At 36.4% G+C, this 27,509-nt stretch overlaps 1 protein-coding gene across 1 annotated transcript; it reads right to left on the reverse strand.

The window, feature by feature from the left end:
• Positions 1 to 22,337: 22,337 nt before the first annotated feature.
• LOC149531378 (BTB/POZ domain-containing protein At1g63850-like) lies at positions 22,338 to 25,091 on the reverse strand. The gene is made up of 2 exons (XM_089809248.1): positions 24,784 to 25,091; positions 22,338 to 24,395 (listed from the first exon to the last, which is right to left on the reverse strand). Exon 2 carries the CDS (start codon positions 23,976 to 23,978, stop codon positions 22,695 to 22,697), a length of 1,284 nt encoding a protein of 427 aa, XP_089665374.1. The 5' UTR covers positions 23,979 to 24,395; positions 24,784 to 25,091; the 3' UTR covers positions 22,338 to 22,694.
• Positions 25,092 to 27,509: the final 2,418 nt, after the last annotated feature.

Consider the following 27,509-nt stretch of genomic DNA (forward strand, 5'->3'; position numbering starts at 1 on the left):
ATGAATGGCAATGACGTCTCACACTCACTAAAGCTTCCTGTAGAAACAATGTTGTTCCTTTAAGAGTAATTTTAGGATTCAACATTTCCAATGGTGTTGGTGCTCATTTTAGCAAGCTAATATGAGTAGTACTCATATTTGTTCTCATTCTAGTCGCTACTATATCCCTTGAGGTGTAGGTCAATTGTGGTGTTGAGGTTTTCTATTCAAGGATTTAGTGGTTCTTTAGTTCATAGCTTGATGTTTGAAAAGTGTAGACAGTATTAAGAATCTTCACTATGACAAATTTATACTAACTTGAATGATTTGATTTTGGACTATTGGCTAAGAAATCATGGGTCAAAGTAGATAGAGGAATCCAATATTAATTCTTGTCCTTATCTCCTATTGGGGATGGAATAATCTTCTACAAAAACTTGATTCCTTAGATTTTTCTCATTGGAAATTGTTTAGGAGCTAGGCCACACTAGGCCACACATTGATATTTCCAAGAATTGGGCCATGAGAAGATGAGTATTACGTAGTCATTTCAAAATCACTATTATGAAAAATCACATCACTTTTTAAAATATCCTTAGCCTATTAAGATTGTGTTTGTATCCTCTTCGATGACAAGTCATATCTCTCACTTGACTCATGTTTAGGTGATGCTCCTATTCTTGCCATTGAAATATTAGGAGGAAGTCTTGGAGGCCATTGTTAGCTCTATCAATAAACTCACAGTCATTGATCCGGTGACCATATTAAAAAATATCTATTATTTGCTAAATTTTGAGAAAATGCAAACATTGATTTGTAATCCCTTCTTCTACAATGTTGACATCAAAATTTGATGTGTTTGCATCAAATGTCATTTGAATAATCCTTTATTGTGTGCCAAAATGTCACAAGGCTATTCATTTTCGCTACTATTTGTTTGAACATCAAAATGAAGCCATATTCTTTGAAGAAGGAAAAAATGTGACCTTTTAAAAGGCTTTACTCTTAATGAGTAGTGGTGGTGGTGGTGACCCTTCTTCAAATAGGATTATTTCTAACAACAATGGAACTGTGTTCTTAAAAGTTCTTGGCTTTAATAGGAGGGTTTAAAAGGTAGCTAGTTGGGAAATACACCTAGTTAATGGGGCCTTGATAGTGTTCTTCATTGGTCCATCTCACTCTTGTAATGCAACTATAAAAGAAATAAGACTAGAGATGAGAGATTAACAAGAAGTCCAATGAATTATTAAGATTTAATATTATCAATAAAAATAAGAGAATGTAAGTTGTAGAGAAACTATTGTCAACGATTCTATGGTAAAGATTGTTGAGAATAAGATGCTCAACCTTGGAGTCCTAACAATGATTATTTATTAAATTACTTAGTAGCTATATTGTTTATATTCTAATTCACTAACTTCCTTTTGTCATGTCAATTTATGGGGCATCTTAGTAAGGTGGCATCCTACATGAAAAATGGTGACTATGACAAAGCCCCCATATTCAATAAAATTGCAGCCCAACTTGGAGGACTTATATTTTAGGTGGCAAGTATAATGTGTTGCTATGTTGGGACTATGATAGTTTGCTATTGCAATTATGATTGATTGTCCATTGTAAGATTATTAATAGGAATTAATTTTAGTATTCAAAATATATTGTTGAGTTCATATTTAGTGAGTGTCTTTGTGCAAAGGGAAACACTTATTCTTGGATTTAGAACTTCTTATGTAGAAAGTGCTTTGCATGAGGAAATTTGACCATTGATAAAGAGGTATGTGTTAGTTTTGGAAATTTCTATCAGCAACTTGTCTTAGTAATGATAGCTTATTATTTTCAACACCAATTGACATACTACCTAGAAATTAGTGGTGGTTTTAGAAATAATTGGAAACTACTTTTCATGTTTATGCTCTATGAATACTTGGTTCCTTGGAGTATTTTCATTATAGGTTGATGTTTATCTAAGATGGTTAGACTGTTGGATTTACTCTCAATTTCTCTATTGTTGTTATTACTCTAATAGAGCACTAGCTATGTGTATTGTATCAAGTGTCACAAATTTTTTCTCAAATACTAGTAAGTGATGCTTATTTGGGATGAGTTGTAAATATGATAGCTCAACCTATTGGTGATAAGAGTAAGATTTCATCTTCTACAATTGATCAAATCTCCTACCACATTATTTCAAGTTTCTTTCTCTTAAAACAAGAGTTATTGTTATTCTTGGTAGTATAATTGAGCTCTCTATTTTTGTAATGGGCACCCTAGAAATGCCCAAGAACTAAACTTGTTGAAAGAGATTGTAATGTCTTTGCATAGATTTAAACCACATAATATGAAAAAAAAGGAATTCATGTAAACTGAAAATTGAACTACTACTGAAATAATATTAGTTCTCAAACTAATAAAATTAAATACATACCAAGTCACTAATTACTCTAGCATCATCAAATACACAACAAACTATTCAACTCACTAATTACACCCAATCTGTCTGTAGCTGGAAATGCATCCAAGCTGCCTGTTAATGAGTTGATAGAAATGTATTCCAAAGGCCAAACCCCAAGGGAATAACATCTAGAATGTCACAAGAGAGGATGGACATCCTCTAATGCCAAGAACAAAACGGTATATCCAAGTTCCTATCAAATGCAATTCACCATCATCTAATGCTAAACAATGAGGCTCCCACCTCTATTTATACTTTTCCTTCACCCTTCTAGAAGGAAATAAAATATTAATTAATTGCATTTACTAGAAGCTTCCCCCTTCCAATAATTAATGCACTCTCTAGAAACTCTTCCCTTGCAATACAATAATTAATTGTGCTTCTAGAAAATTAAATTACTAGAGGCTTCCCCCTTTCCAATAATTAATGCACTCTCTAAAAGCTTCTCCCTTGTAATACAATAATTAATTTAATTAATTAAATATAAAGTCACCTTTTAATTTTAATTTATTTAATGACTTTATAAGAAATTAATTTAATCAATTTCCCCTTACTTCTCCACTTAGCCTTTGGAGAACATGAAGGCTAAGAACTCCACTTAGTTGCTAAAAAAATGGGGACATTATAGTTCGCCCTCCTTGAAATTGCTTGTCCTCAAGCAATCTTAGTCTTGTTTGTTGTAGCAACTACTCACTCTCCCAAGTAACATCTTCCTGTAGTAGGTATCTCCATTTGACTAAATATTCTTTAATCAACTTGTTTTGTAGAGTCCTTTCCTTAGTATCCAAAATAGCCTTAGGAATCAATACAAGCTTTCCCTCCTCATCTAATGGTGGCAATTATGCAAAAAGCACAACCGATGGCTTTCTTAAGCCTTGACACATGAAACACATTATGCACCTGATTGCCCTTTGGAAGCTCAATTAAGTAAGCAACCTCTCCCACCTTGCGAATCACTTTGTAGGGGCCATAAAACCTAGGATTCAACTTCTCTACTCTACTCTTCTTGAGTGATTACTGTCTGTATGGTTGTAGCCTCAGGTAAACCATATCCCCAACCTTGAAGCTGTGCTCTATTTGGTGCTAGTCAACATACATTTTTTGCTGATTTTGGGCTTGATGTATATTCTCCTTGAGCACCCTCAAAATATTCTAACTATCCTACAAGAAGTGTTTTTCTTTGGGCACTCTACTATCCCCCAAAACTAGATCCATGAAACTAGGTGCTTCATAACCATACAGTGCCATGAATGGAGTCATCTTGATGGACATATGATAAGTGCTATTATAACAATACTCTCCTATATGTAGCCATTTGACCCAAGCCCTCTGTTGTGTAGTCACATAGTTCCTCAGATATCCTTCCACCCATTTATTCACAATCTCTATCTACCCATCTATCTGTGGATGATAACTAGTGCTAGATACAACTTAAACAATTCCTGCCAAAAAGTACTCATAAATTTACTATCTCGATCACTGACAATAAAACTAGGTAGCCCATGTAACTTGAATATCTCTCTAAAGAAAAGATCAGCCACCTATTTTGTTGTGTAAGTGGATGGAATAGAAAAGAAGTGAGAAAACTTTGTTAGTCGGTCAACTATCACATAGATGCAATCTTTCCCCTGTACTCGTGGTAACCCGATGATGAAGTCCATAGAAATACTTTTCCATTTCCTATCTAGAATGGGTAAAGGTTGTAACAACCTTGCAAGATATGTGTGTTCTCCCTTATTCTATTGACAAACTGCACACTCCTTGACATGCTTTTGAACATCATCCTTGAGCCCTTTTCATGTGAACTGCTCACGAATCAGCCTATAGGTCTTAAAGACCCCCTAGATGTCTAGTTGTAGGTGCATCGTGAAATGCCTTTAGTAGTACCTCCCTTAACTGTGATGAAGGAATCAAATATATCCTACCCTAGAACTTTATCAATCTGTCCATCACCACGTAACGATCATCCTATATGGTGCTTGCAATCACTCCAAAAGCCCAAGTGTCCCTCGCATACTTTGTTGTAATCTTATTTCTCCAATCTCCTATAATCTCAGCTAGAGCACAAATATGAGGTCTCCTAGATAAAGCATCTATTACCACATTCTTCTTACCTTTGACAAACTCAACGTCAAAGTCATAGGCCTATAACTTCGTAATCCACTTCTATTGTCTATCATTCAAATCATGCTGACTTATGAAGTATTTGATGCTGTTGTGATTGGTTTTGATAAGAAAAATTTCCCCCAACTAGGTAGGGCCAAAACTTAGCCAATGCATGCATAATAGCCAACATCTCTCAATCATAGATGGAATAGCTCTTGTCCACTCCACGGAGCTTCTTTCTCTCAAAAATAATGGGATGCTTCTCCTGCATCAAGATTGCTCCAATCCCATCTCCTGACACATCATAATGAAGCTCAAATAGCTTAGTGAAATCTGGTAGAGCTAGTACTAGACATGATGACATCACCTTCTTGAAATGATCAAAGCTTCTCTGAATTGCCCCTATCCATGTGAAGGCCCCTTTCCTAGTAAGGTCTATCAAGGGTGCAGTGATTTGTGAAAATCCCATAACAAATCTCCTGTAAAACCCGTAGAGACCAAGGAACCCCCTAAGCTACATAAGATTCATAGGAGTAGGCCAATCAACAATAGCCCTAATCGTTTTGCGATCTACCCAAACTCCATCTGCACTGATGGTATGCCCACAATATAATAGCTCAGTCATACCAAAGTCGCACTTAGATTCCTTGGCATATAGTGACTTTATCCAAAGTGGATAACACCATCTGTAGATGTTGTAAATGCTCCTCCCAAGTCTTATTGAAGACTAAAATTTCATCAAAGAAAATCAAGACAAATCTCCTAAGTTGCTCCCTGAATACCTGATTCATGCAACTCTGGAACATAGCAGGGGCATTGGTTAGCCCAAATGGCATAACAAAAAATTTGAAGTGGCCATAGTGACACCAAAAAGCTTTCTTCTCAATGTCCTCCTCCCTCATCCTGATCTAATGATGTCCTGACCATAGATCAATCTTTGTAAAAAAGCATGCACCATGTAACTCATCTATTCGTGGGATGGGATATATGTGTTAGGATAAACCACAGATAAAAATAAAAACTACATGCAAATATAACCAATAATAGAAAATAATAGATCACATAGAAATGAACACATGGCACCAAGATTTAATGTGGTTCACCCAATCCCTGGGCTACGTCCACCAAACAGAAAGTCTGATCTTATTACAATCCAATGATTATAACTTGATTACAATCTGTAATCCCTTACAGCTCAATACCGCCGCAAGAACCAATTTTGCATCACAACATAATGAAAAATACCCAACCCTAAACCCTTTTATACAAGTATTAAATCGCTTTAGTGTTATAACATGTCGGCCATAATTAGCCATAACTTTAGTGGCAAATCTACGAATGGCGAATAGTACCAAAACGATTAGCAAATAGTACCCAAAAAAAAAAAAATTTGGGGCGATGCCCTGAACCCCACTAATTATGAAGTATGTATAGTACTTTCCTGATCAGTCACCACCATCTAACAATATCCCACTTGGGGACTGCTCAGGTTCCACACTAAACAACAATCTCCCACTTGGAGACTGATCCTATAGCAATATCACTACCACATGGGGCTCCCACTGGATCAAACCACCCTAGAATATACTGTTCTTTTATTCATGTTCAGTCGAAAAGACCAACCGAAGCTAAAGAGGAGTTTAGCTTCTCCCTTGTTACAACCTTTGTCAACATATCTGCTAGATTGTCATTGGTATGTATCTTCTCCAGCTTTAACTGTCCATCCTCCAAAACTGATCGAATGAAATGGTACCACAATTGTATGTGTTTGGTCTTAGAATGCAGAGCTGAATTCTTAGCAAGATGAATGACACTCTGACTATCTGTGAACAAATAATTATCCTTATGTGGATGTCCCAATTCTTCCAAGAAGCACTGAAGCCATATCATCTCCTTGGCTGCCCCTGTAGCAGCAACATACTCTGCCTCTGTAGTGGATAGAGAATTAATCTTTTGTAACCTAGAAACCTAGCTCACAGCTGCCCCACTAACAGTAAAGACATAACCTATAGTACTCCGCCTGGTATCAATATCGACTACCAAATCTAAGTCAACATAGCCATGTAAATCAGTAGTAGAGCCCCCAAAGTGTAAACACTTATTGGATGTTCCTCTCAAATATCAGAGAATCCACTTGATAGCATTCCAATGCTCAAATCCTGGATGACTCATATAGCTGCTAACGACTCCCACTGCATGTGCAATATCTGGCCTAGTGCATACCATAGCATACATCAAGCTTCCTATAGCTAAAGCATAGGGTACCTTGGACATCTTGTCCTCCTCTTCCTATGTCTTGGGACACATCTCCTTAGTCAATTTCAAATGACCAGGTAAAGGTGTGCTGACAGCTTTAGCATTCTCCATAGAGAAACGTTGCAACACCTTCTCAACATAATCAGCTTGAGATAGCATCAATGTTCTGTTCTTCCTATCTCTGCAAATCTTCATACCAAGGATTTGTTTTGCTGCCCCCAAATCCATCATAGCAAATGCATGTGCTAACTGGCGTTTCAACCCCTTAATATGATCCATGTTAGACCTAGCTACAAACATATCATCAACATATAGACATAAAATAATGTAGCTATCATCATCCAACCTCTTAAAATAAATACAATAATCTGAATGGCACCTGTTATAGCCATGCTCATGCATAAACCTGTCAAATTCCATATACCATTGCCAAGGTGCTTGCATCAAGCCATATAAACTTTTCTTCAATTTGCACACTAAGTTCTCCTTACCTTTGACCTCAAATCCCCGTGGCTGGGCCATATATATTTCTTCATCCAAATCACCATGAAGAAAGGTTGTTTTAACATCCAACTGCTCTAAATGCAAATCTTTAGTAGCCACAAGACTTAAAATAGTACGGATAGAAGTCATTTTAACAACAGGAGAAAATATCTCATCAAAATCAATTCCCTTTTTCTGTGCAAATCCTTTTACAACTAACCTGGTCTTAAATCTTTTCTTACCTCCTTCCTCTTCTTTCAACCTATAAACCCACTTATTCTGTAAAGCCTTTTTACCTGCATAGATCCCATGTCTTATTCTGTAGCAAAGAGTCCATTTCATCTTTCATTGCAGACTCCCACTGAATCTTAGTATCCATCTGCATAGCTTCATCATAACTTTCAGGTTCACCAGCATCAGTAAGTAAAATATAATACAAAGAGGGAGAAAATCTTTGTGGAGGTCTAATTTTCTTCGTTGACTGTCTAACATTCACTGGTGTGTGTGGTATTTTTTGTTGCAGTTGTTGCACATCATGAGGAATGGCTGGAACATCAACTTTTGGAGTATCATCCAGCACTGCATAATCATCTTCTTTCTTCTCATGTTGCTACAATAGATCTTTGTACAACACTTTCTCATTGAATATGACATCTCGACTTCTAACAATTTTAAGATTTTCAAAATCCCAAAGCCTATAACCAAATTCATTAATGCCATATCCAACAAAGACATATTTCTTTGATTTAGCTTCTAGCTTGGTTCTATTTTTAGAGTCTATATGAGCAAAAGCTTCACAATCAAAGGTCTTGAGAAAAGAATAACTCACCTTCTTACTAGTCCATACTTCCTCTAGAATACCATAGCCCAAAGGAGTAGAGGGACCTCTATTAATCAAATATACTGCAGTATTGACAACCTTCACCCACATGTGTAAGGGCAACCTAGCATGCAACCTCATGCTCCTTGCACGCTCCATTATAGTCCTGTTCATGCGTTCAACCACTCCATTTTCCCGTGGAGTCCTTGGAACAATTTTTTGTCTACAAATACCATTAGTGGAGCAATAATCTTCAAATTCATGATTGCAATACTCACCACCATTATCAGATTTGAGACATTTTAATTTCTTACCAGTCTCATTTTCAACCAAGCATTTCCATTTATTAAAAGTTTGAAATAAATCAAATTTCTGTCTAAGGAAATAAACCCATACTTTTCTAGTTGCGTCATTAATAAATGTAACATAATAATGAGAGCCACCAAGGGAAGATACCTGAGCTGGTCCCCATACATCTATATGCACAAGCTCTAATTTCTCCTTTTTGTTTTCCTTCCCAGTCTTTACAAAACTCACTCTCTTTTGTTTTCCATACACACAACTTTCACAGAAATCCATATTAACACATTTTAGACCTGGTAAAACTTTCTTTGCATGAAGTACTTTCATACCTTTCTCACTCATGTGTCCAAGTATATTGTGCCATAGCGCTGTATCAGAATCTACAACAGCTATTTGTTCTCCCTGCTCAACTGCAGCAATTATTCTTGAACATTCATTTTTCTCTGAAACAATCAAAGTAGTAGGAATAATATGACTTGTACAAAGATATAAGGTGCCTAATTTCACACCTTTTGCTACTACAAGGGAACCTTTTGAAACCTTCCAATTTTTATCATTAAAAGTAACTACACAACCCTCATCACTGAGTTGCTCGGCTGAAATTAAATTTCTACTCAACCTTGGAACATGTCTTACCTCATGTAGTAGCCAATGATTCCCATTCTGCAACTTAATCTTAATTTTTCCCTTTCCAACAATCTGACAGGGTTCATTATCCCCCAAATAAACAAGCCCAAAATCCCCTTGGACATAATCAATGAAATAACTTCTATGAGGTGTAGCATGAAATGAAGCACCAGAATCTAAAACCCATGAATCATCAACACTCTCTAAAGACAGAAGCAAAGCATCCTCTTTAGATTTGTTACTTACCACATTTGCCTCCTTGTCTCCATCTGATTTATCTCCTTCATTTTTCTTTCGATTCCAGCAATCTTTCTTTTTGTGCCTTGGTTTCCCACAATACGCTTTGGTCCTCTTGATTGAGACCTCCTCCCCTTTGACTTTCCTCTTGATTTCCCATGATTTCTAGAGTTACTTCCTCTTTCAGTCGTTTTGCCCCTGCTTTGTGCATTCAAAGCACTTCCTGATGTAGATCCACCTGAGGATTTCCTACAAGTTTCCTCACTCAAAACAACACCGATCACATCATCATATTTTAGGGTACTAGATCCAGGAATAGAATTACTCACTGCCATTACCAAGCCATTCCAGCTTTCAGGCAAAGAACACAAAATCAAGATAGTCGTAATTTCTTCATCAAAATTGATACTCACAGAAGATAAATGACTAGTAATAGTATTAAACTCATTTAAATGATCTGCAACAGATCCACCTTCTGCCATTTTCATATTAAATAAACGCTTCATGAGAAATACCTTGTTTGAAGCGGAGGGCTTTTCATACAATGTCGCTAGGGTTTTCATCAAATCTTTTGTCATCTTTGCTTTTGTAATATTAAATGCCACTGATGGTGCCAAGCATAACCGAATGCTTTCAAGTGCCTTTCTGTCCAAAAGATCCCATTCAACCTCTGACATAATTCCCTGATTCTTGGCTTTGCCTTCCAACGACTTCCATAAATCCTTCTGATATAGATAGTCTTCCATTTGCATCTTCCATAACTGGAAGTTCTACCCATTAAACTTGTCAACCCTCAGCTTATCCTCATCTGCCATCGCTCCCACTCAACCGTGAGACTCCCACTTAACTGTGAGACTTTCCTGCAGAGGATAACTGAAAGACAACCTCGCTTTGATACCACTTGTTAAGATAAACCACGGACAGAAATAAAAACTACATGCAAATATAACCAATAACAGAAAATAATAGATCACACAGAAATGAACACAAGGCACCAAGATTTAACGTGGTTCACCCAATCCCTGGGCTACGTCCACCAAACAGAAAGTCTGATCTTATTACAATCTAGTGATTATAACCTGATTATAATCTGTAATCCCTTATAGCTCAATACTGCCACAAGAACCAATTTCGCATCACAACATAATGAAAAATACCCAACCCTAAACCCTTTTATACAAGTATTAAACCGCTTTAGGGTTATAACATGTCGGCCATAATTAGCCATAACTTTAGTGGTGAATCTACGAATGGTGAATAGTACCAAAACGATTGGCAAATAGTACCAAATATGTACAGTACTTTCCTGATCAGTCACCACAATCTAACAATATGTTCTTAATGGTCTTCTTATTTAATGCCCTGTAATCAATGCACATGCACATCGTTCCATCCTTCTTCTTTACCAACACTATTGCTAAAGCAAAGGGGCTCTTATTAGGCCTGATATGCCCCATCTCCAACAACTCCTTAATTGCTTTCTCTATCTCATCCTTGTGTTTCTTAAGATAACAATAGGGAGTAATCATAACTAGTTTGGCTCCATGCTCGAGCTCAATAACATGCTCTATCCCCTTGTCAGGAGGAACCCCATGTAGAATCTCACCAAATACCTTAGTGTGCCTGTCAAGTATCTCCTGGATATCTGGTGGATGACTCTTCACTTGTGGCTCCCGTAAAGCTAGCATAGTCAAACATTTTGTTGCCCACTGTATGTCATTATGCCGAAAAAGTCTCTGCATTCTCCTTAGGGAAACTACTCTGCAACTCCCATTTGAAAGTCCTCTAAGTACAATAGTTCTCCCCTCATGCTAAAACCTCATCTCCAATTTTGCTAGGTTGAGTGTGAACTCAATTAGCGAGGCCATCCATGTCATACCAAGGATGGCATCATAGTCTGCCATGTCTAGCACATAGAACTCATCCTCCAACTCATAGCCATCTCCAAACCTGATGTGAAGATTAGATATCTTCCGAGTGCATAATAGTTTATCACCATTAGCTACCATGACTCTAAACCCAACATGCTCCTCAGTTTGTAAACCTCTCTTGGCTACCAATTGTGCATTCTATAAAATTATGTGTGGCCCTAGTATCAATGAGTGAGATCACTTTTTGCTCCTGGATAGTACCCCTAACCTTAAATGTGATTGCCTTCAGAGCCCCCGTTAATCATGCCAATGACTTCTCATCCTTAGGAATGCTACTCTCCTTTGTAGTTCTATCCTCATATGAATCAGAGTATTGATCCTCCCTCTCTGATTGTGACTCCTCTGCTGAGAAATACTCCATTTTGTTTGTCTTATCCTTGAGAGGACACTTATGAGATAAATCCCAAGGCTCTCTACAATGAAAACATAGCTTCTTCTTTCTCAAATCATTCAGGGTTTCATTATCCAACTTATCTCTTTTTGATTGAGTATCCTTGTGAAAAGATGTTTTGTCCTTCTCGTTGTCCTTTTTCATATAAGAATCCTTGTGCTGAAATTTGCTCCTAAATGAAGAAGGTGCTAAGTCATGAGCCTTTTTAGTGGCCTCTTGTAACGTAGCTAGGTCATGCCCCTTGACCTAACCTCTCAATGGATTTGAGAGTCCATCCATAAACAACACTACTAACCTCCTCTTTGAAATATTTATGACCAGTACAACTAACCTCTGAAATTCACTGATATATGTCTCAATTGATCCCCATTGTTTGAGTTGTACTAACTCCTTAAACTGTAATTCAGGATCGCTGGTATCAAATCTCTCTATGAACTTCTCAGTAAACTCCTCGTAAGATGTGATCTGATTATGTCCCAAGGCTACCATGCCATGGTGCCATCACTCATGTGCTAATCCATCCAAGTGAATAGTCACATACTTAATAGCCTCCTCCTCAAGCATAGGATTCAACTGCAAGTCTGTATCTATCTTCTGCACCCAAGCTCGTGTAGTCATCTTCCTTGAAGAATCATAATAAGGTAAAGAAAGTTTCCCAACTTTCTTTCTTAGCTCAAGGTTTTGACTTTTTCCTCCTGATCTAGGCATGTGTCTCATCCTCAAGTCCATATAATCTCTAAGGAAAATATCCGCTTGAAACTCCAGTCCACTAGCCTCCCAATCCCTCCTAAACTAATCTTGTAACTTTGTAATTTGTGGTTCATTAACTAGCTGAACTAGATCTTTGGGTGGGAAGGTGGGTAGAAGAGGTCTTGAGCTTGCTATTTGAGCTGGGCGTGCAACATGTCTAAAGTTATCATCCTCATTCCCATTGTTTTCATGTCCATTATTAATGTTATTCTCAAGACCATTGTTGTTGCCTCAACCTCCATTATCATTGCCCCTATTGTTGTTGTTCCCCCCATTGTTATTTTTTCTATTGTTGGCATCACCTGGATTAATATGGATGCCCATTTGTCAAGCCATGAGTTGCAACATCATATCCATTCACCTATTCTACTCCTGTTGCATACACTGCCCCTCCTCTAATGTACTCAGTAACCTGAACATTACATTTTCCTAATCTGGATTAGTATTCCTACCTCCATCTAATCTTGTATTCCTATCATCTCAATCACCCATACTGTTATCTTGTTCAAAGAATATCTCTTCTATGTCTATATGACTGGATTGTATGTCCCCTTGCACAAATGAACTAGATTGTTCGCTCTGCAAATCTAAACTCCTACTTTGTCTTGCTCTGGTATTGTAGAAATTATAAAGCCCTTGTCGCATGCGCAAACATAAATGCTTAAGACCTTCACAAGATGGAAGGACTTATAGCTCTGATAACACTATAATGGGTACCCTAGAAATGCCCAAGAACTAAACCAATTGCTGAAAGAGATTGTAATGTCTTTGCATAGATTTAAACCACATAATATGAACAAAAAGGAATTCATGCAAATTGAAAATTGAACTATTGCTGAAATAATATTAGTTCTCAAACTAATAAAATTAAATACATAGCAACTCACTAATTACTCCAGCATCATCAAATACATAATAAATTGTTCAACTCACTAATTACACCCAATCTGCCTATAGCTGAAAATGCGTCCAAGTTGCCCATTAATGAGTTGATAGCAGTGTATTCCAAAGGCCAAACCCCAAGGGAATGGCGTTTAGAATGTCACAAGAGAGAATGGATGTCCTCTAATGCCAAGAACAGAACTATATATCCAAGTTCCTATCAAATGCAATTCACCATCATTCGATGCTAAACAATGAAGCTCCCACCTCTATTTATACTTTTCCTTCACCCTTCGAGAAGGAGATAAAATATTAATTAATTGCATTTACTAGAAGCTTCCCCCTTTCAATAATTAATGCACTTTCTAGAAACTCCTCCCTTGCAATACAATAATTAATTGTGCTTCTAGAAAATTAAATTACTAGAGGCTTCCCCCTTTCCAATAATTAATGCACTCTCTAGAAGCTTCTCCCTTGTAACATTATAATTAATTAAATTAATTAAATATAAAGTCACCTTTTAATTTTAATTTATTTAATGACTTTATTAGAAATTAATGTAATCAATTTCCCCTTATTTCTCCACTTAGCCTTTGGAGAATGTGAAGGCTAAGAACTCCACTTAGTTGCTAAAAAGATGGGGATATTACAATTTTGGAGTGTGAGTTTTTTTGTAAGGGTTTTCCCATGTCAATCAAGTGTTATAGTCTACATCATTTTTTATTGTATAGCTTAGTTTTATTATAAAATTCTCTTTCTCATTTCAACTAAATCCCTCTCCAAGAAAATTAGATTAGACCAATAAGGTTTTATGAACGTTCACAATAGGTGTTGATATTGTAGACACTTAAATTTGATCACACAATAATGTAATCATATTTAGTCATCTTCTAAGGCATTATTGAGTATATATTAAATATTTAATTAATTTATGTTATTGCTCAATTAATTAATTATAGTCTCATTAATAAATTAAATGATAACCAATAGTTTGATTTATTAATTAAATCTCACTTCCTCTGTTAAATTAAATAAATGCACAAGCCATTTAATTTAATCTCAATTTCCCCATTCTATTTAATTAATTTAAGTAATGATATCCCTCAACCACAAACTGGTCGTCCAACCCAGCAATTAGCCAAACCTAAGTCATGCACTAATAACTCCCTTTTTAATTAAATAATTTGTTTATTTAATTAAACTCTACCAACTTTTTTTCTAACAAATTCATCTACTAGCCACATCAACCCCCTTAACTGAGCCACCTCACCATCTTAAGTGAGCCAAATCACCCCCTTATCCATGTTTAAATTACCTCTCTAAATCACTTGCACAAAACATGGCATGATTTAAGTCTTCCTCACTCAAACCCAAGTCCACTCTCATGCCACATCTCCCCCTTCCACCTCTAAAGACAAAAGTCTATTTCACACTTCATTCAGTTAATTGATCCTTCACAAAGTTTATCTCCTCACACTCATTCTCCTTGTGACACTTGTCGTGATGTTATGGATTTGAGAAAGCACAATCCATGTGCTTCTTTATCCTTGCATCCTAGCCCTCCCTTACGCTCTCTCTCTTTACATCTTGGCTGTCCATTTCCTTTACTCATGGCCTATAAATTGAACCCTCAATCCTTCACAAATCATAGCACCTTTTGAGTAATTTTATAATATTGTCATGAGAGCTAAATACTATCAAATCACTGTTATTATACTCAAATTTGCATGCACCCATCCATCATTTTCATCCATTGTTGAAGCTTGAGCACACATACACGATCATTAGACCACATCGATATCATCAAGGAGGTTACACAGATTAATGAGGTTTGCATTCTCTTGTTTTGGTTTTCTTTTGGTCTATCATATTTGTTGCACTGACTTTAGTTTGTGAATGCTTGGTTTATCTCTGTATTCTTTACTACACAAATTAATGAGGTTTGCATTCTCTTGTTTTGGTTTTCTTTTGGTCTATCATATTTGTTGCACTGACATTAGTTTGTGAATGCTTGGTTTATCTCTGTATTCTTTACATGCTACACTTTTATGGCATATACATATATTGACAAGAAGCACGTTGGTCTTTAATATGTATCAATCATAAAAACATTAGAGCTAGGTCCTTGCGTTTATAAATCATAAGAGCCAAATGCTAAAAAGATGAGGAAAATGTGAAGGTACATGACAATGGGCTAATTAGTAAATGGACTTAAAAATTGCTAATGGATAACATTAATTTGGCCAAGGAAAATGAATTCTTCTTTAAATGTTATTCTAACACATCTATCAAATGATGATTAATGCACCATAAATGTTTGTAAATTTCTAAGTCAATTTATAGGTTGAAGACAGGATACTAGGACCCTTTCTCTAGATTTTATCGATATATTCTAAGAATTGAAAGAACATATATTAATCTTATTAAATTTAGCAAGTAATTTTTTTTTATCTATGAGATTATGAAATCTCATAATCCCAACTATGATATTCCTAGATGAATTAACAATGATGATGGATGGCTTGCCCATGGACCTAAAGCAATTAGGATGGTAGATCAATTCAAACTTACATTGGATTAAAAATCAACCAGAAAACAGTTTAAAGAGAACAATTTAACACAAAAGGAGGTTGGCGAGCACATTTATAGAATTTGAAGATTATTTTTTCACGATTTTGGAGATTTCATCATCGTAATTATATCAAATAAATGAAGTAAACATAAAAATGCTTCTGTATTTAGCTTTTAGAATTAAAGGATAATAATAAACCCTTGCTTACCATGGATAATTTTCTTAAAAAGAATTTGAAATTTGTCACAATGTTACATATATTGAAGTATACTTTCATAGATTTTGGTCTTATGTTTGACATGTTTCCTTTTTCTTTAAGTCGGAAATTTTAGGCTCAAATACTATTATTATTTTGACCTCATTGAAGAGTAAGGAACACTACATTAAAATAATGGAAAAATTGTGCATGATTTTCTATAGAAGTTCAAGTACAAAAATCTACCTCAAACAATAAATCAACTAATACTTTCAGACTAGACCATAATAGCTATGTTGGACTACTTTGATTTTAGAAGGAAAAAAATCAAGAAGATTGATCTTGAAATTACTTTTGATTTTGTTCTTGATTTGATTTATAACTTTCACAATTGTTTACCTCTGAATTCTTATATTACACTTGCAAAATGGAATTAGCATATGATGTAGAAGCAACAAGGAAAACCTATATCACCAACTTGTTCGTATTTGATAGAATCCAAATTACTAAAATTGTTTGTTGGAGAATGGATAAATTATTCCTTCGAACTCATATGTAATAATATGTTTTGGATTAAGGTAAAAACAAGTTTTGAGGAGACCTAAAACACCTTACAACTTCATACAAAAGATATTCAAAATTATCTAGTCATCCCAAAGAGGACCCAAAAATGGGTTTTGAGAGGCATTGAAACCACATACAAGAAAAGTGTGGACAAGAACCCCATAACAGGACAAAAATTGTCACATAAAGAGAAAATGTCTAATAGCCCCAATAAAACCAAAACAAATGCAAAGAGTAACAATACCTTAAGCCCAATAAGAGAACAATGCATAAGATATACATTACGTCTACATTGATGAAACAAGTTTTTTAAAGAATAGGAACCCAAAATTTGCCACCCAAAAGGAAAAACTTAAAATTTCCTTTACCTCCCTTCTTCTAGGGTCAAAGAGTCATGAAAAATTGAGGAAGGGTCTTTTTAAAATGTTTTCTAGTCACATGAATCTATCCATCCTCCACCATAGCTGCCTTAGACTACCACACTTGAAAATCCAAAATAGAGGTGCTAGATTGAGACACTTGGATTGGACCAACACAAGAAACCCTTGCTAGAGAAACCTCATCAGATACATTAGGTAGAACATCAATACTTTGGATAGAGCCAACAATTGGAGTACCACTAGGAGACTGTTGAGTAGATCCACCAACAACCCGAGTACCAACACCCTGCTGGAAAGAGCTAACACACAGAGAATCAAAAATTCTGCCTTAAGCTTAATTAACAGGCACCATAGTTTCCTTCTCCCTGGAACTAGCATAAGCATCTTCTAGCATAACAACAGAAGGAACAACAATCCCGTCCTGTCCCTTATCTGAACCAGTAGCCTCTGTGAAAGTGTCCTCCTCAAGAGAGGAATTTTTCTCTACTGTGTAGTGCCGTGACGAAACCCCTTCCACCATGAGGTGGGTTTCTTAGTTTTAATTTTTTAACTTTCACACCTTACCACAATATGCCCAATTTTTAAAGCATTTTTTGCAACTAAAAGGAAGACCTTCATAATCTAGAGATTGAATCCAACATCCCTTTGGAGTACCTTTAGAAGCATCTAAATCAACATGAATCCTAGCATAGGTAGAATGAAAAGTATCAGAAGAATTTGAATCCACCATTAAGAAATCCATGAAAGCCTCTCTAATTTCCTCAAAAACAAAGTCCAATCAAAGATGAAGTGGAAAGTTAGAAAGTCTTATCTATATAGGCATCTTGCAAAAAGATTCAGTTGATGGATTAAAATCTTGATTCTAGGGTTTAACCATTAGAGGGAAGTGATTTTCCAAAGAGAACGGCCCTCCTATCCTTTGGATTGTTGAATCTAGCAATGAAAAAACCTTTTGTCAAAGGAATGACCTAAACATAATCTGCAATATGAGGTTCCGAGTGCTTAGAGATCCACGTATAGAGCCCCGAAAGTGTAGGCCAAAAACCCCTAAATCGACAAAGAAGAACATCCTGAAAGAGGACCTCAGGCCGTTGCTCAATATCTCATACAATATCTTATGCAGATTTAATAATATTGAGCTACATGTGGGAAATGGTTGAGAAACTACATAATTTGTAGCAGCTTCCAAACCCCCACCATTACACAGGTATTGGGCATAGGAAGTCCCTTTTTATCACCTAACGAACCATCTCCAATAGGCACCAAAGGAGAGCCCGAGCAAACAGACAGACCCACATGAAATCCCCACTTCCAGACCCTCAAAGGGGCTACGCACAGGGGCCACATCACCAGCCTCAGTAGCCGAAACCAAGGAAATGGTTGCGTTAGGGTTCGCTCCAATACCTACTGATGGACCCCCAACGACCTGCAGACGACAATCAGAAACCGCTGAACACAAAACACCCCGAGGACGTACGGGAACCCTTGACAATCTAAAATTTGGATGAGCGGGAGCAAAAGCAACGCACGCAGGAGCCATTTCGTCCTAAACAGGAATAACTAATAACTAATATGTAATAATATTGAGTCATCAATCAGTAACAATTGTTTGTTGAGAATGGAAAAATGATTCCTTCCAACTAATATGGAATAATATTCACTAATCAGTCCGTTGAGGTAGTTGAAAGATGTTAAAGACGGCTGGATTTTGATAGCTACAACTTCTTATGTGGAAGTGTGAAGAAACGTCCAAGTGTTTCGCATCTTTGGAACAAGCTTTTTATTATTATCAAAATAACAATGTATATTTTTTGGTGTCATGCTGTTTGAGCAAGTGATTAACAAATTTGAAGGTTGTATGCCATTGCCGTTGGATCATTACAGCAAAATATTTTTAACTGTAGCAACTACTAACGGGGCTCTTTACCATTTCTAACCAAGCCCTATGGTCGAGAAAGTGCTGTCATTTTCATTTGAAGCTCATCTTTCTTAGCACAAACTATCTTGCAAATTGGCTTCCCATCTTCTATAAAGATACAAGTCAGCAATGCCTGCACTTGCAACACTACTGTTGCATCGTTTAACTCATCCAGATTAACCACTGAGAGAACAATATTTGTGCTCCTCTTTGACAGCTTAACAAAGACAGGACAAGGACCAAAACAAGATGCAGTGAAAACAATCACACCTGTTCGCCCTTGATTTTGACTTCCTACAGCTTTGAGCACGATGCCTTGGCTGAGTGACAAACCATTGTGAGTCTGTCTGGCATCTTTTCCACTCCTTAAGTGTACGAAGATGACATCAAAAAAATGGAAATGAAATAAAATAAGATAATTGTTTTCTTTTCACAAGTCACTTTGTTTATCCCCAGTAAATAAATCTACCACACAAAAGATAACCTAGGGTATCTCGTCCCTGGAGAGCTATTTTCCCGTCTTTCAAAGTGAACCACACAATAGAAAGCTGTACTCTCCATAACATAAATCTCCCCATGCGTAAGTTGAGATGGCAAAACGGACTTTGCAATATGAAAACAAGTAAATTAGTCCTTCAAACTTTAAAAAAAAGGTCTTAAATATGATAGTGAGTATTACAGCACCAATATAGGAAAAAAGTTTCCACAAATGTAGGGAAGAATGAAATCGACAATATTAGATAGATAAAGTGGCTAAAGGTGCACCCAAAGTCAGGTCAGTCTGTAAAATGTGGCTATGAAGTCAAGCCATTGATGGACTCTAGAACATCAAAGTGACCAAGAGCATGAAAAAGAAGCAGCTTTTAAATGGATTTCATGACAGCATCATGAATTGGTCAGATAAATTTAGGTAGGCGAGACTCGCAATTTAGTTATGCTGATCTTTTCATTGTACCCAAGGAGATTTCAAATATATTTACAAATATGTCTTCTACTGTCCTCTTGGATTCTCATTTTAGTCAATAAAAAACTAGCAAATTGAAACCATGTGACAATTACAAAAATATCAACGAACTCAAACCTGCAATAACATTTCTAAAACCAGATCGGACCTGAGTTTCAATTGCTTTACATGTTAAATGCAAAAGAAAATAGCCCTTTTGTCTGAAGTTCAAGCGCACAAAGAAAATGGCAAAAAAGTAATATTGCATAAGTACGGGGTACTTGGGTACATTGCGTACAGGTATGCTTACTTTTCAAAATAAGCGATGGGGTGCTTGGGTACATTAATTTTTTTATATAATTTAGTATTTTATAGTAAATCTGAACATATAAATAATGACAATGAGTTTTCAAAACAAGAACAGTGATAAAGTTTGCAGATATAATGCATTGTTTTCAATTTCAGATTTGCAATATGTTCAGACTAATAATATATGCTAAATGTTTAAATGCATAACAAAGAAGACAAACTTTGAACATGAACAAGAAGATCATAAATCATATAAAATGACATGTTGCAAATGATAAACTTCTGACCTAAACAGTTTTAAAGTTTACTGTCAATCAGCATTGTATCAAAGTTTCAAACTGATCACATATTGAATTAAGCTTGATAAACAGCAAGCTGATATAAAAACAAAAATCAGAAATCTTAATGAGGGTCCTTAATTATGGTGCTCTCAAATGAGTACCCATCTGAATATCTGGTACTTGGGTACGTGAATCCAATACTTGGAAATGTATACTAGTACCTGGTATGTTTCCCAGGGGTATATGGGTACGAGTACCCATGCAAGATGGCAAAAAAGCTTGTAAGCTTGAAAATGAACAAAAATTCTGACATTAGGTGGATAAAATACCCGTAGAGAGACACGAGGCTCTTTTGTTTGTTAGGGGAAGAGCAAGACTCCATTTCCGGAAGTCGCATATCCATTTGTTTCTTCAAGAGTTTAAATCCTTTGCATGCCAAGCAGAGGACTACAACAAAAGTTGATTGAAATAAAGATTCCTTGATTGAATAAATTGATTCTATGAATAGACCTCCTAACTTCCCCATGAGTTTTCCCTGTTCATTTTTCTTAACAGAAATAGCAATTGTTCTTGATAAATGTCTACGATTAAATTATTGCCACCATAAGGGCACTCGCTTGCATTGTCTAACTCCATCAAATAAACTCAATAAAGAACTCTGTCTTCTAAATAAAAAATGCAAACTCTAGAACAGTGGATTTGTACAGACATTAGTAATACATAAAAAAGCAAGGGCCGATTTACCAAGTAAATGACATCATATGTGTTTTTACTTTTTACACATTGATAAACACTCTATGGACTTGTTTATGTGTGTGTGTATTGCAGTGATGCTCCACATCATTTATTCATTGTGCAGTAGGAAATATTTACCTTTCCTATTTCCTCAACTATGCCGCTGCAATGTTGATTACTTGTTGCTATTCCAGAGACGATGACCCTGTGAGGCAGGGCAAGTGCTATTTGTTTCTTAATCAGGAATTATGAGTGACGGCCAAGAGTGTAGATGATGGCCTTCACTTCTACCTTATTAGGCTGTAATGAATTGGTTACCATGCCACTTTTTAATAGACAAATGCAAATCATTATTTGTTGAGGACTCAGGCTGCATATTTGTAACTGAACCCATTACATTGTTCTCTTTGCTTTTGCCTGGAAATCAAATCGTGGAACCAAATAATCAACAGATCCCACATGTGGCTGGAAAATAAAATCATTGAATTTTCAGTGACCAATTGTTTTATAGTAAAAATGACCAATTTTACAATAAATTACATGTCGAAACAGAAAAGCCTCACAGAAGTAGCAAGAAGTGCAACACCATAGCATAGGCAAATTTGTGCATAATATTGGGCACCAATATATGCCTACAGGGGAAAGGGCAGAGCATTTTCAGTACCAGGATCACACACATACAGAATTTTTTTTCAAAACCGAATGAGAATAACTGACCTGTCCTAAATGATGAATCATAAATGAAATGATCCTGTTCTTCTCAGGACTGCTCTGTTGCAAAATAAGTTCCCTTGACAATCTATGCTGCTTATAACTGCATTCTTTTTCCAATCTTGATTACCTTTTTCTGAAAGTCATGCTGGGGGGTCTTGCATGATCTACATATTTCCTGCTAATTTCTTTGTTTGAGTGAACGTAAAATGGCTTGGGCGGTTTCTTTTAACCATTTAAGACTTGAAGTATTTCATTTGTTTCCTGCCCACTAGAGAGATCTATCCTGAAAATCTTGGGGTGGGTGGGTGCAAAAAACAAAATTAACATGCATAGTAGTGTGTTTGCCTCCCACAAATAGCTAGTAGAGAAACCGGTAGAAAACACCGTACATTGTAACATACACACACACAAGTGAGCATATATTATGTGTGTTTCGATTGTCTGATCTAACGAAATAACTCATCTCATCACAAATAAATATAACTTGAATCACTTAAAAACTCATTGATTTCAAAGAAAACTTCAACTAATATGCATTTGATTGCTTTCCCCTCAGCAAATTCTATTACATGACGTTCACATTGACATTCTGGGCAGAAGGATGAAACTATGCACTGATGCAACCTTATAACTTGGCTGCTAGAGCACTTAAATTATACATACTTTATCACAAGATTAAACAATACATAAGCTTATATACCACAATAACTTTTCTTTATCTCACTCCCCTCTCATGACTATAGATTCAACTATAACACAGATCTGGTCTGGCATTGCAACTCGTGATGTTAAAGACAATAAATGAATAGCACCTAGATACACTTACCAAGGTCCATGAGTTGTTTGGCTTCCAATTATTGAACCTTCAAGGATAAGTATGATTCTTTGAAGAGGAAATGATACCATGTGGGTCACTAACCTCAGCCATTTCCGACAAAGATCCCCGATCAATCTCACACTGTGCTTGTCGGAGTTTGTTGCACCATATCTCAAAAGCTGTGCTCAAATCAGGCCATGCTTTCCTAGATCTGAGGCAAGCGCTTATCCAAATCTTAAATACTTGTTCTTGATCTGCCATAGGTAGAGTAGTAACAAGAGAACTCAGCCCTTCCTCCAGACTATTGTGCAGTTCATTATCCTTCATCAAATACTCGTCATCATGATTGAGCTTGGCTATCACAGGTAGCCAAGTTTTAACCAAAGAAAGGCGGACAGATCTTTGACAAATCACTTCGCCAATCCGCAGAGCCTGAAGTAGCCGAACTAAAATGCTGAATAACGACTCTGTAAAGGGATTCTGATAAATTCGACTGACGACCAGCTCTGCAAGTTCTTGTTCTTCGGCAATCATTTTCACAGCCATATCAGCTATCTCCAATGCAAACATTTCATCCAAAAGCCAACGGAGAGCAGAACTAGCAATGCTGATCTGATAGGAATTCCATGAAAAATAGTTGGTGAATTTGCGAAGTTGTGTTTTGACAATATCTAAATTATTCCGAAGCTCCCTAAAGAGAGCTGATTTATTCACATCTGCAAACGATCGAGAGGTGGTTATCTGCATATTGTCGTGCAGAACTCTCTTTGTAATCTCACGGGCCTTCGGTGCCGCTCCATTTGATACCAAGGACAGCAGTTCACTTAAAATTTCACCCATGGTGTTGAGAGGGTTGAAGTCCTGAACACATCCAGAGGTGGAAAGACGAACAGCTAAGCCAGGGGACAAACGCAATTGCAATGACATAATAGAGGCTCGAATTTGATGTTCATTCTCTGCAGTCCATGGCACGGCTTCCAAGTATTGCATGCATGAATTTAAACAGTCTGTGAACAGCAATTCCGAAGCAATTTGTAGTATTGACAAGGCCTCCTGGACACTGGAGAAAGTAAATCTCTCCAAAGAATACATCATTTGAATGCATTTGACATAACTATCGACATTTTGGCAATCGCTCAATGTAAGTACTATGGGCCGTACACCACCAGCAAGTGACCAGCGCTCTGACAGCCTAGCTTCAAAGAACTCAGACTTTCGAAGAGCTCGGGAATGGAGATACAGAGGAGATTGTTCTGGTCCCTCTGAGGGTATGAGTCTTAGGATTACATCTGCCGTTTCTTGGTCTCCAAATATGGGGTGCAGCTGGGCCATTATAAGAAGCAATTTACAGATTAATGTCTGCAAATCATTGAATTAAAAATATTCAGGACCTTATACACATGACAGGTTTTCCAGGACCACGTTTTCCTACATCAGAGTTGACTCAACAACCTAAAAGGATGACTAATTCATTCTACAGGACACTTTCGTGGTAGATGGTAACTAAATTTTGTTCTTTTGGCATTTCGGCAATATTTTGTTTCTTCTTGTCTTCAAACCCTTTGGAATTCAGCCTTGAAACCGTTGCTTTGGCGTATCTTAACACAGATTGAGTACAGAAGAAATGTAATGGCAAATTTGGAATCCCTACCAGTACATAATAGGCAGAGCCACCCAATCAACTCAATATATATTGGAAAAACAGGCGAATCGACGTCTTCAGATCCGCTATAGCATTTCTGTCACTAACTGCGAATATATCCATCGGCAACAATCAATTTAACCTCGCCACAATAAAACCCTAAACGTTTAAAATAAAAGCTTACTTCTAAGTGCCACAATGCAAATTTACAGAAGTTTCCCTGGAAACCTACCACTTGACTAATATTTGAATTGTAATTAACCTTCTATGCAACAGTGCAGATGTTTTCACAGAAACTCGTTAACTGACAAGGCTTTAAACCAAATTTAAGATCGTTGTACTTTGTAAAATTGTACATACATGACACAAAAACATCTTCATTTTTATTCTAGAACGGCACAATAGTCAAAAGTCAAATTTCAAACAAAAGCACCATACAAAGTTATTTGCTCCCACTATAGCAGAAACCTAAGCGTATCAGCAATAGAAAATTACCCTATATAAGCGAAATCAAAAGCTTCCACAAGATTTTTCCTTTCTTGTCCTCCTCTGCTAAACTTACAGAAATTTCAACAGAAAAATCTATGGCTTAACAAATAATCGAACAGTATCGCTCCATGACAATCTGCCAGGGTACAATTTACACAGTCGCGCAATTAATCTATCACTTCCCTCGTATTTTAACTCTCTTGCTTAAAGAAAGCCCTCACGGGGAAGAATTTTTTTTTTCTGGATGTTTCCCAAAAAATCAATAGTTTCAATAAGATGAACGGTTCCCCAGCCTTTTACTAAATTTGACAGGCATATCATAAAAAAGACGACATTTAACTAGCGTTGACGTACAGCTGGAAAGTTAATTTCCCAGAAAACTGTCATTTAACCGCTTTAAAAAAGGTCATTAAACCGTGCTCGACTCTATTAGTGGCTGGAATGGTGACGAGTCAAAATGAAAAAGCTTGATTCAACATCAAGAGTTCCAGGTCGTATTTCTGATTTCTGAATTAAATTCAACATAGATTTCATAAGAAAATGCAAAATTGTCGCGAAAATATTATTAAGAAACAAAAACAAAAATATCATGTCACGTCGGCGGGTAGAATGCAACGTGGGCAAGCGGTTTCCTGTTAAAATTTCATCTCTCCAATAAGACGATAAAATGCAAATTAGTGTCAAAGCATGCTCGGCATAGTGGATAACAATTATCTACTTAAATATATACTAGCTTTTATATATATATATATATATATGCGCAAGCAGTTTTCCGTTAAAATTTCATCTCTCCAATAAGACAATAAAATGCCAATTAGTGTCAAAGCATACTCGGCATGGTGGTTAACAATGATATATATATATATATAATGTCGAGAGTCATCCTTCTCCTGACACTTATTTTAATTTAAATCGTAAGAGTTTTTTTTTTTAGTGAAAAAATGCGAATTGCAGTTAGAGACTGTAAGAAAATCAGCTACATACACAAAAAAACAACATATGACATTGTTGTAGCAATATCAGTACAAAATATCATAGTTGGAGCAATACAAATAGCAAGTGTATGACAAATTCAGTCCCATAGAAATGCAGCTATGTGACGCCCTATATTGATCTCTTTCTTGCCAAGTAGTTGATTAATTTGAGCCTTAATTCGTTGAATCTGAAAATCCAGTCGCAAATCTTTTTCAATAACAACCTGAAGCTGAGAGAAAAGAGATATCAGACAATAGAAAATGTTTGAATAAAGCCTTAAAAGTATAAATTCCAGATGATTACTATTGTGATTACTAAAGACCGTTGTACATCTTGTTCTCCATATATGGAATAATATAACCTATCACATGCCATCAACAATAATATTTTTATGTAAACCCACCCCTAGAAGAGTCTCTTTCCAACTTAGCTTGTGATAAAAAGTAGCAATCAAATCATTGAAAATAGAATTCCACTGCTTCTTCACAAACAAGCAGTTCCAAAAAATATGTCTCATGCTCTCTGATTTATAACATAATGGGCAACTGACCGGCTGGACCATTATACATTTCAACCTATCTTCAATGGGAAGCTTGCAATGTAGAATCTTCCAAGCGAGCAATTGAGCATCTGCATTGATTTTTGTCTTCCAAATTTGAGCTGACAATTTTAACCAAAAAGATTCATTGAATCTACATTTCCATTTAATATTCAATCGATCTTTCACATGCACCACAGGAAGCAGACGTAAATAAACCTTCTTTAAAAGGAAACAAAAAAAGGGATATGAAGACAACCATCGCCAATCCTTGAAAAAATTACATTGTATTGGGGTGTATAGTTTCATAGACAATTCCAAAGAGACGAGATTGGACAAAAATTAGGAAAGCTTTATAACCATTACTTAAACCAAATTTAGTTTTAAGTGTGTGCCACGACAACCAATCCATTGAATGGAAATCCCAAAGGTCTCCAACTGTGCTAATTCCTTTTTTAAACAGGTGATAGGAGTGTTTGGGAAACATTAAGGAAAGAGGTTGATTCTGATAATGAATGTGTCTATTTCACCAAATAGAAGAAGTGGAAAAACTAAAGCCATGTTGAAGAGAATCTCCTTTCCAACTCAAAAGACAACAAATATGTTGTCAAGCTTTCCATATAGACTAGAGTGAGAATGAGGCCTTGATTGAAAAGAAGGAGGTGTGAAGCACTTTATCAAGTTGTCCCACATGCTACCATTTACCTTTCACAGTAGCAAGATCAATACGGTTCCGTATGAGTATCTTCCATGGCTCATTCCCATGAGTAGCTTCGATTATCCATTTGGATGCTAGACAAAATTCTTGTGTTCTTGGATCTATTAGTCCTAGTCCTCCTTTGCTTTTAGGTTGAATGCAATGGGCCCATGAAGTAGAAATAAAACCTCTAGTATCGTCCCATTTAGCCCATAGAAATTGATGAATAATTTTAACTAAGTCCTCATATCCCTTCTTAGAAGGCATCCAACATGATGAGAAGTAAACATGAGTTGCCAGAAAGATTTTATTAGCAACCTGAATTTTACCAGCCAAGGAAAGGAATTTATTTCCCCAATTATATAGTTTCTTCCTTACCCTATAAGATACCATCTCCACATATCAAAAAGAGGTACCCCAATACCAAAAGGTATACCAAGATACCTCATGATTTCCCCATGTTTGATTTGCTTCCAATCTTTAGGAATCCAATGATGGATTGGACTAGATTGTACCAACAAG

The sequence above is a fragment of the Cupressus sempervirens genome, chromosome 11 (assembly GCF_028749045.1).
Source record: "Cupressus sempervirens isolate cs-2001-9-10 chromosome 11, ASM2874904v1, whole genome shotgun sequence".
Taxonomy (NCBI): domain Eukaryota; kingdom Viridiplantae; phylum Streptophyta; class Pinopsida; order Cupressales; family Cupressaceae; genus Cupressus; species Cupressus sempervirens.